At 33.8% G+C, this 10909-nt stretch overlaps 1 protein-coding gene across 1 annotated transcript; it reads right to left on the bottom strand.

Annotated features, from left to right (window-relative positions):
• LOC111375623 (KH domain-containing protein At1g09660/At1g09670-like) lies at positions 1-7223 on the bottom strand. The gene is made up of 8 exons (XM_022998477.1): positions 7064-7223; positions 6862-6983; positions 5853-5938; positions 4066-4208; positions 1753-1887; positions 1537-1653; positions 712-855; positions 1-613 (listed from the first exon to the last, which is right to left on the bottom strand). The coding sequence occupies exons 2-8, from the start codon at positions 6957-6959 to the stop codon at positions 455-457; spliced, it is 882 nt and encodes a 293-aa protein (XP_022854245.1). The 5' UTR covers positions 6960-6983; positions 7064-7223; the 3' UTR covers positions 1-454.
• Positions 7224-10909: the final 3686 nt, after the last annotated feature.

Raw genomic sequence — 10909 nt, 5'->3', positions numbered from 1 at the left:
TTCAAAGGTCAAAACAAAATATATCATTACTCAAACATGTTTTCTGAATGAAGTCTGCCAGAATTGAACGCAGGAAATAGAAATCTTCAAATATCTTAAAATGTTGTAGGCTATTTAGCCATTGAAGACAGTAGTAACGGAGCACAAGAATGACATTACGGCAACGAATGTATAACGCTTATAACAATCTAAATAAGGCAGTGGTGCATTAATATATATATATATAGACTGTCATAAGTAGAGCAAAATTTTCTTCAATCTACTTGAAATGAAGCATTCTCTGTCTCAGTTCCCACCATCGTGAGCAGAAGCACAGCACGGAGTCATTCTAATCCATCCCAAACGAATTTGGCTGAATTCGTATCGAGAGCAACTTTTACGCATATCATTGGAATGTTAATTTCAAGCTAGCAACTTCGATATCACAAGAGATGCCATTAGTTATCGTGCAGTGTTACAATCCTGTTTTGGCTCGTTTCATGCAATTGCTGTTAAAAGGAGACATGCTTGGGCTCATACTCGGGCTCATGCTAGGGCTTTCTTCCCGAAGAGTACCATTTAGCATAGCCAACTCTCTCAGCTGTTGCTTCTTGTAAACGTCCATGGATTCATCCTGAAAGGAGAAAGGGAGAAACAGTAAGATGCCTAAAAATAAGATGGGGTTAATGATATCAAAGGGCTGCAAAGCTGTTCAAAACTTCAAATCCATACCACAGGTTTTAAGAGTTTTTCAAGTACAGCTACTGCATGATCCAAGCGGGCATCTATGATGTTCTCGGGAAATTCGGCCTCCACCAAGATGTGTAGTGGTTCGTTTAGGTGCTCGTATCCAGGTTTGTCTTTTAGTTTCTCTTCCTAAGGAGATAAAGGACACAGTTGTGAGAAATTTGAAAAGACATCACCAATATTCACTCAGCCTCTAGCCTCACAGCTGGAAAACAGTAAATTCATGTTGGTAGTAACAAAACCAGTAAAGCTTGGTGATGACATTGAACATGGTTAAGTATATACAAGCATTGATCTACATTCTTATCCTTGTATCGTATTTGACTTCAAATAAGGTGGAATTACAATCTCAAGTTACAGTTTTTGAGAAGACAGCATAAAAATCTTTTCCGTGGAAAATATTTTTCCCAAGGGCAACCGAGTGATTATCCATAATTTAAAATGTAAATTTATATAATTCGCATTCAAAAATGTAAAGGGAGATACACATCGCCATGGTGATAATAGTTGAAAAGAGCTATTTATGCCAGATAGAACTCAAAATATCCTTCCGTCTTGAAGGCTGGATGAAAATCATAACATTTAGAACAGTAATCAAACAAGTGATAAGTCCAAAGGGAACAATAACCGCCTCAAATTTCAAGGGTTATTAGGGAAACATATTATCTGACATATGCGTAAGTCTGAATTTAAGGTGATAAAAACAGAATAGAAGTTTACATGAATTTACAATCTACCTCCCCAATTTGGTCTGTAGTAGCCGACAGAACACAACCATGTCATATAACCAAAAGTAAAACGAATTGTTACCTCAAGAGTATCCTTCACTGAGCCCTGACCCCTAATATATATTCTACATTCTGTCATAGCTTCAACCCTTTTCAAAGAGTTTCCACGCGGTCCCAAAATTCGGCCAACAAAATTATACTGCACAAATTCAAGTTAGAAGTTACTTTCTATATCTTTCAACAATATGGATAAAGATAAATAACTAAACTGCATTTTGCTAAAGATAATTTTACTCACGCTTGGGTATTTCTCCACAGGAACATCCAGTCGGATAACCTTCTTCACAACTGGAGTGGTTCTTGTACCAGGTACTGCATTCCAGTTTAGAGAAGATGGTTGAAACGGAGCCATTTTCTGAAGGAGCTTATCTTCCTGATGAGGTACATTAAACATGTACATTTTCCAATCAGTTTCAAAAAAAATTATTTGACTGCAGCCATCCAATGCATTAATGTTGCTAAATATTAATGGCCTCTTCTCAAATACGGATGCACTGAGATATCAGCAAGCCCACAAACTGTGTTATCTGAAGCCACTATTGAACTAGTCTAAGGACTTACAAACTAATTCAATGCAACCTAATTATGGAATGGCTCTGTGTTTTGATAAGGAACAAAAGCAGAACAAGGCAGAATCCACTGCATTTCAGAATTTCTAGCAAAAAACCACTAAATAAAAAATCAATATATGTCACTGTTTAGTTATCTAAAGACAACACATCATCTAGACATCAGGCTACATACATATGGCAAACATCTGAAGGAATTTTACAAGTAGATATGAGCAAAATATTTTAAGTAATGCTTGTACTTTCATACAAGTGAAGAAATCATAAAGGTCTTTTAGATGAATAAACAGTTACATAAATGAGATATGGATTGCATTAAGATATAATTTTTTAACCAACAGCACACTGCAGACATCTTGCAAATGGGAGAATCCAAATACTTTCCTATCTAAGCAGGGCTGTCCAAACTATTGCTCTGTGTTTGGGATAAGTAGCACATGTATCCATTCTCATTTGAGTATGAGAGCACTCCACATTTAATACAAACTATATGAGAATGTGAGGAATTTAAGCACACAGCTTATTTTATTTTTACTAGATGTAGATGGGAGGTTAGGAGCATTTAAAATGAGAAACAATGATGCATATAAGAAGCGAGAATTTTTGATGAATTTCCAGACACTAATTCAAGAAATAATATCAAGAAATGCAACTTTATTTAAATGGCCAAAATGTTGGTAATTATGCTATGTTTATTATTTTTGAAACTTCCTTTAAATTGCAAATTCTATACGGAAGCACAATTTACTCTCCATATATGCTCAGTGCATAACAGAAGACATCTTTCGCAGATTTAGTCATAGATTTAAAAGCCTTCGTAAAATGAGAACATAAAATGCACGTGCCTTAAAAATGATTTTAGCTGCAACCATTTAATGTTTGATATTTAAAAATAATTTGAACAATATCCTTTTAAGTTTTCATAATGTAGGTCGCTATATAAATGAACTTCCAATCTCAATTCAAAGCATTAGACCAAAAAATTTTGACCTGCAAACTTTTCTGATGGATCATGAAAAGATAGTAGTCTCATCAATAGATAGAAATAGGGATTTTAAACCCCTTCCTTGTTTGTGGTGCCCCATCTATCCAAGTGGGAATGACTATTTAAATACGACCACTCTTCCATGGAAGAAGAGGGAAGTTTCGTCAAATGTCCAGATACTAATCAAGAAGGGAAATTTTCTTTAAATTGGCTGAGGATTTTCTATCAGAAGTAATATCTGTTACATAATCCTAGCCGACTTGAGGAAATACTCTTAGAAGGAATCACAATTGACGATTTTATGTTAGAAGATGCTCTCTGTACAGCTACTAAATATATCTTCCAAAATTAAATCTCAGAATTGGAAATTCATAAAACAATGAAGCTGGTCGACATAAATAGCACATCTCTTACAAATGATTTTAGCTGCAATAGTTGCCCATGTAACATTTCATACAAATTTCAATCACATCACTTAAGTTCTTCGTAGTATGTGCCCCTAAATTACTGAAAAACTGGAGCACAAATTTAAACATCAGACCAAAAATTTGAACAGCTAAGTTAATGACTAACAGGGAAAAAAAAAAGTATATATATATATATATATATATATATATATATATATATATATATATATATATATATATATATATATATATATATATATATATATATATATATATATATATATATATATATATATATATATATATATATATATATATATATATATATATATATATATATATATATATATATATATATATATATATATATATATATATATATATATATATATATATATATATATATATATATATATATCAACAATTAACTAGCAGATTGTGTTCACACTTTGGTTTTATTATCACAGATTGGAGAAATATAGTCCATAAGAATCATGTTTACAATCAAATAGATGATCAAATCCATCTCTCCATTCAAAATTCATAGTCCATAGCCAAATTAACTCCAAAATAGATAAAATAGATCACACCTCAGTTTGCATGGCATTCCATGCCATTACACTCATTGGTCCTCCATTTGGCTGTTGACCCAATGACCTATACGGATTATCATGTCCCATTCTTTCGAGTTCTATTAGCTTATTAGATATCAATCCTGATACTCGCATGATTTCTGCAAAAGTAAAACATAACTGAAAACAGTTCAATACGAAATTGCAATAGAGGAAAAACTGACAGAAAATAATTTAACACCTGCAGTGGATATCCAACACAAGAATATGCCTTAGGCTGCAATCTGTAATGTAACTAATTTATCCCTAGACAACTCAATTCGAATACATAACCCTGATAGAACAGCAGCCAGTGATGGTATCAAATCAACAAATACATTTCGAACTATAGACATACCATGCTTAGTATAACAATATTATGCTAAGTCAGTGGTTAAAACATATAACAGCATTTGTGTTGCCAAAATTGTAAAATTCAGGTCAGTGCCAAATGACGAGCTCCTCATCACCCGCCATTCAATGGGAAAAGAACTTCAAAGATCTTAAGGGATCATAAGTCATAACCATGGAGTCATTGATTGCAGTTATGCAATTATTATTTATTAGATTTCCTTTTCTAGGCTTATCTGCTATAAATCACAACAGAAAAGCCTTGATGGAGAAATACAGAATAAAGGGTTCAGATCTAGAGGCAGTCATGCCGTGCAATGATGTAGGTTTAGCTTGATCTTCTTATTCTTTTTCACAACATCAAAATGTTAAGAAATAGATTGATTTTAAGTATTTTTTTATCTCAAACCAGATCCTAGATTCACCTCAATGGCTGAAAAGAAAACAGAGCTAAACCAGAATAAAACCACCTAAACGCACTCTGGAATGTTCTTAATCGCCTTAACATGAAACTTGCTATATTTAGCTTTTCTCAATATACCTATTAGTTTCACCATTTCTTGGTATTGAAGGTATATGTTCTTAAAATCACGCCAACAAGTTATCTAGAGACAAGTTTATTTAAAGGATAGAAGATTATATACATCAATACATATGCATCAAACTTTTGTTTTTGGCTTGACTGCTGAAGTGTTCAATAGGATCATTTGTTCTGCATCGCTTAGCTAAAGAACTGAAAAACTAATGATCTGGTTTCAAATTGTAAAATTCAGTTTTAAATTGTGTTTAAAGAAGAATTAACCGATTTTCTTGATCTCATTAAATTTCGACGTAAATGAAAAGAGGTAGCCTTGGTTATGTCATGCTTGATATCTATAAACATTGAGGAGTAAGCTGGATGCATCACATTAACAAATGTGTTGCGGTAATCAAGCTTCATCAAGAACTTGCCAAGCTAAAGTAGAGTCAGCTTGCCAGTCATATTTTTGGGTCAGGTAAACAGCATATGGATATTAAAAAATTAACGTTTAGCAGATTTAGCACAATATATCCCCTCAACTTAACTGGATGCATTTCCAGGCTTAACTAAGATCCTGAATAATTTCACTAGGTAGTTCTCTTGTGTTAGAATATAATAGTAACAACCAAAGGCATGGAGAAGTTCCCTGCAAATTATTTTTTTCATATACTGAAAATAGCAAGTACTGCAAGATAAATACTCGAAAAATTTGTCTCTTTAAATCAACGATCACTTGTATAGTATTTCCCATAAGTTTGTTTAATTTTCTTCCTGATTATTGAAATTAGAGAAACATGGTCAAAATCAAAGTAGAATGAGTTTGGAAAGCAAGAGGTAGACCACTAGAACATGAATGGTGCTAATTTTTGCCTCTCTCCTAGTAGCACATAACGACCTTGATTTAGAAGTCTGCTGCAAACTGGGAGAATCTGCATGAATGGTGCTAATTTTTTCCTCTCTGCCAGTAAATCTGCCAAATATCTGTCAATGTCAAACCAACCAAATCATGTACCGCAATTAAGCATGCTCAGTGAAAGATTAACACCAGATCATCAAAGAATTGTCTTTCTAAGCACCTTATAAAGCCAAGCATATAACAAAGGAAATTCATATTCAACTAGCACGGTATAAAGCCAATTGTATAAAAAGGGAAGTTCAGACTTGATGGCTACGAGATAATAAGTATTTTGAGAATTTATAAGTTAGAACGGGACACGCTGTGGAAGAAGCGGGCTGTTACCGAGCCGTCTTCTTGGGAATAACAAGAGCATCTCTCAATAATAAAAGTTTCATACCAATAAAGACTAAGAAGATTGACTCGGGAACATATTGGATTATGAGCTCCATCGAGGAATTCGGATAGTTACTCAAGACAGAAAATATATTAATTTTAGTTCTAAATTCTTGAATTATCTCACTTAGGCAGGTTAAAACAAGAGGGCATCCAATCTAAATTTGACGGCAGAAAATGCCCTTTGGGGATACAAATTTAAGATGGAACAAGAAGCTTGTGTCTAATTCTTTTACAATGAAGACTGCATCGTGACAGCATTAAAAATTCATACTAAGGCAACAATCAAATTAAGTGTGACTCAATGTTAAACACACACAATAATATAGCCTGTACAAGGAATTAGAAGATGTCATCAGTGATAAAACCACACGCAACTTGCAAATAATGTAGGCAATTAGCAACATTTTAACCAAGAGGATGCAGAGTAAACTTGAAAAATGACCAGAAAATACAATACTAAAACTGTATTTGACTATGCTCAGATTTAAACCCATCAACAAAAACAAAGATTAAAGCCTCAAGGATATACAGAAACATTGATGTTAAACAGAAAAAATGAATTACACTAAAGGAAAATAAAGGAATCAGAAAAGAAGATCAAAGTCCAAACCTTTCGCGATCTGTAAGAGACGAAGACCTTTGAAGTGAACCATGAACCCCAGACGGAGAGTACTGGAAGTAACTTCCCGGTGGGATTCTACTCTCCATACGCTCAGTAATCACGATATATACCTGTTAACAATCAAGTTCACTCTGTTACCAAGAAAATTCACTCCAAAAAAGCGTCCATGTATATATATAAGAGGGCTTACTGGCGTGGGTGGGTGGGTAGGAGCAAGGACTGTGAAGAAATGGAGGAAGATTCCAAGTTTAGCTCCGCCCTTACGGGAACTCTTTTGTTGTGGTGGAAGCCTGGAGGGGAAAGAAGGAAATATGATTATGAAAGGAAAAACCTCAATAAAACAAAATAGCTGGAAGGATTCTTTGTTTTAATTTGTGTCTGACAAAATAATTGGATTTGTCACTTGGGTCATTTGGCAGGTTCCTATTGTTATTTCTGCGTATTTTGTAAAAGAGATTTTTGAAAAATTAAGCCTTTATTTGATCCCATTATTTCAAAATATATTTTTTATTTCTTCTTTTCAATTACATATTTTTCAATAAGATAATATTACACATAAATCTAAGGATTTGTTTGATCATCATTCTTCCAAAAATTTATTTTTTCAAAACTCATTCTCAACCACACATTCTTCAATAAAATGATATTACACGTAAATTCAAAATTTTTCATTAATTTTTAACCACACATTCTCCATCAATCACTATTTAAAAATACTTTTTCACTTAAAATGAGACTCAAACAAGGGCTCAACACATTTCCTTACTTTTTAGAAATTATTGCAATAGAGGCCCCAAACTTTTAAAACATCAACATACTTCTCATAAATCTTTAATTTGTTGCAATCGTCACCCCAAACCTTTCGAAACGTTGCAGCAGAAGCTCTTTTAGATGATTTTCATCCAAAAGTATATTAATTAATTAAAAAATTTGACTTTGACCATATTTTTAATATTTTTGAAACGGTAATATAGTAACTTTTCATTTACTACATTCAAAAAACCTAAATATTAAATTTAATCCCCCTCTTGTCATACCACCTCCCAATTCCCAGATTAAACCCACCTAATTTCATTTCAATTTAACTAGAAACACTCAATTTTTCCTAGCAGTTGACGGCATGTCAATGAGTCGAGTTGAGCCGGCTCGCGAGCCGAATTCAAGGTTTGGGCTCGGCTTGAGTAAAATCAAACGGGCTTTTTTCTTGCTTGACCAAAAAAATAAGCCTTGGCTCGAGCCGAAAAGCCTAGCCGGACAGGCTCGATTTTTTTTATAGCACTAGGTTGCCTTTTAGAGTGCTGCCTTTGTTCTTTTTTCTTTTTTAATTAAAGCCCGAGCTTGAGCCAACAAGCCACACGTGCTCGCTCTGGCTTGATATGGAATCTCAAAATGGGCTTGGCCTGAGCCTCGAGCCAAATCAGCTCGGGCTTTTTTCGGACTGAGCCATGGGCGGCTCTAGTCGGCAAGCCCCAATTGACATCCCTAGGCAACAAGTGACGGAAAAGCAATTATACATCCATCTTAGAGGCCCGACGGCAGCGAGAATAATAATGGTGCATTGGGGTGAAGACACCGTTGGCTAAGGACTGCCATAGCAAGGTCGACACAGGGCTGTCTTATCCACATGAATATTATCTGTGTCCCCAAGCATGGAGCAAAATCGGGAGCGGCGTTTGGCCTTCAACTTCAATTTTCCCCAGCCCCACCGTCACCTACTGCCGCTCTAAAATTCATCCATCTATCTATGTTTATTTTGCGCCTGTTTGGTCCCACTTCAAAGTAGATTAAAATCAATTTTCCGACTGTTGCTTTGTCTTTTACCACTTGAAAAATTCAAAGTATTGGCTCTTCTCGGACTTTCCACATACACGTCAAGGGCTTTTTCTCATTTTTGCCCTTCAATTGGTTAGCACATTGCCAAAGTGGGAGGCATGTGAGAGCAAAATGGACAAACACACAAAATACTTTGCATTGAAAGATCAAGTGGGCCCAATGACTTGATAGGAAAATCAATTCTCTATTTTGTAGGAAGCACGTCCAGATAGCCTCTTTGTGCATTTGCTTTCCAATCACACCCATTTAGCATTTTTATCTTTTGTTTGTCCGAACAGCTTTATTTTGTGTACTAGTCTTGAATTTGTAAATTTGATTTGGGATGATTTTTGGGTTCTTTACATGTGGATTTTTGTTTATTTACTTTTCAGATTGGGGATATTTTGTGGGTTTTGAATGAGGAGAGCGAGTATGTTATCCCTTGAGAAGTGAAGTTTTGTGTGGGTGATGGTGGGTTGGGGGGAAGTTGAAGATCTACTGTTTTTATTTTTTTACTTCTATTTTTAAATGTAGTAAATGGAAAGTCAATGTTTTGAAAAACCAACCCGATCATCAACTCGGAAAAGAGGTTAAGGGTCAAAAGGTTCAATCGGGTTGAATCGGGATAGAACCGAATGCAATAAGTACATAAAAATACTATGAAAACAATAATTTTTTTCATAAAAATTCAAATAATTTGTTAATTAGATTCATTATTTTATAATTTGTCAACATTTTTGTTATGTCATTATCCCACATTGGAAGTTTATAAAATCATTGGAGAGAACTGCATCTATAAAATGCATTATCTCACATTAGAAGTTTATAAAATCATTTAAGATAAATGCATCTATACAAGGAGCATCTCATCTAATATTTCTTTATGGGTCTTTGAATTGTTGTTTATGAGGCTCATTCATGAAGTTAAAATTTTTTAAATTAAAAAAAAAAAAGAGAGAGACACAAAATCGGGACCGGTTCATCGATTTACGGTTAAACGGCCAATTCAATGATTTTTAAGCGGTTAACTGGGCATGATTGACTCAATTTTGGAACCAGTTCCCAATTTTACTGGTTGAACTGACGGTGCCGGGCCGATTTTAATAACATGGCGGAAAGTTACTATTTTGTCCTTTTAAAAAATATTAAAAATATGGTCAAAATCAAATTTTTTAGTCAGCTAACAGAAATTTGGATGAAAATCGTATAAAAGAACTTTCGCTGCAACATTTCAAAAGATTTGGAGTGACCATTGCAACAAATTAAAGGTTTGGAAAAAATCTGCTAATGTTTTAAAAGTTTGGGACCTTTGCTGTAATTATCCCAATTTTTTAACTACATATCCTCCATCAAAATATTATTTCAAAATACATTTTGAACAAAAAAAAGGGCTCAAACATGCTCTAAAACTTCTCTCCAATGAGACTAGGGTCTGTTCAGTAGTAATTTTGAGAATTGATTTTTTAACCATTGGGAAAAAAGTGGGGGTCACATGTGAGAGAAGAAGTAAAAAATTATGGTTGGAATAGTGAAATAACGATCAAAAAATCAATTTTTTGGAGGTGAAAAATCACTCCCAAACAGGGTCTCAGGGGTCCTTAGAAGTAAATACTTTTAAATTATTGTCTTTAGAAGTAATTTCTTAATCTCGATAACTCTTTTAATGGCTTGCCAAAAATGTTATTAGAGATTTGGGATTTGAGTTTACTTTGACAATGCTGATGTTGGTGTGGATGCCTGTAGAACGAGCTATCGATGGCTTGATGTGCTAAATTTGTTTATTTTCTCGTGTTAGATTGTTTCTAGCAAAATGTTGTTTGTGCTTATATTTTCAGCATCAGTCGCATAGAAAACCTGACCATGACCATATTAGCAATAAATTGAATCACTGGATCGTATTAATTGCAATTGGATTTTTTGTCCATTTATATAATTAATTTTGAAAAACAACAATGTTTTTTGTTATTTTGGGACCGGTCCTAATTAGTACGAAGTGTCTAGGTTAGTTGTAGAAATTATTAAACAATTCATAGTATATATGATTTTAGTTACTTGGTATTCTTTATTTTATTTATTAAGTTGTCTTAAATAATTAAAATAGTGTTCTTGTTTGACCCCCATAAATTTTCATTCCATTAAATTTTATTTTTCTCTCTCCTATTTTCAATAATATAATCTTTAATAAAATAATATTATACGTAAATCAATTTTTTTTTTTTTTCAA

The sequence above is a fragment of the Olea europaea genome, unplaced genomic scaffold, assembly GCF_002742605.1.
Source record: "Olea europaea var. sylvestris unplaced genomic scaffold, O_europaea_v1 scaffold1391, whole genome shotgun sequence".
Classification (NCBI taxonomy): Eukaryota; Viridiplantae; Streptophyta; class Magnoliopsida; order Lamiales; family Oleaceae; genus Olea; species Olea europaea.
This window is presented reverse-complemented; position numbering and strand designations above follow the sequence as displayed.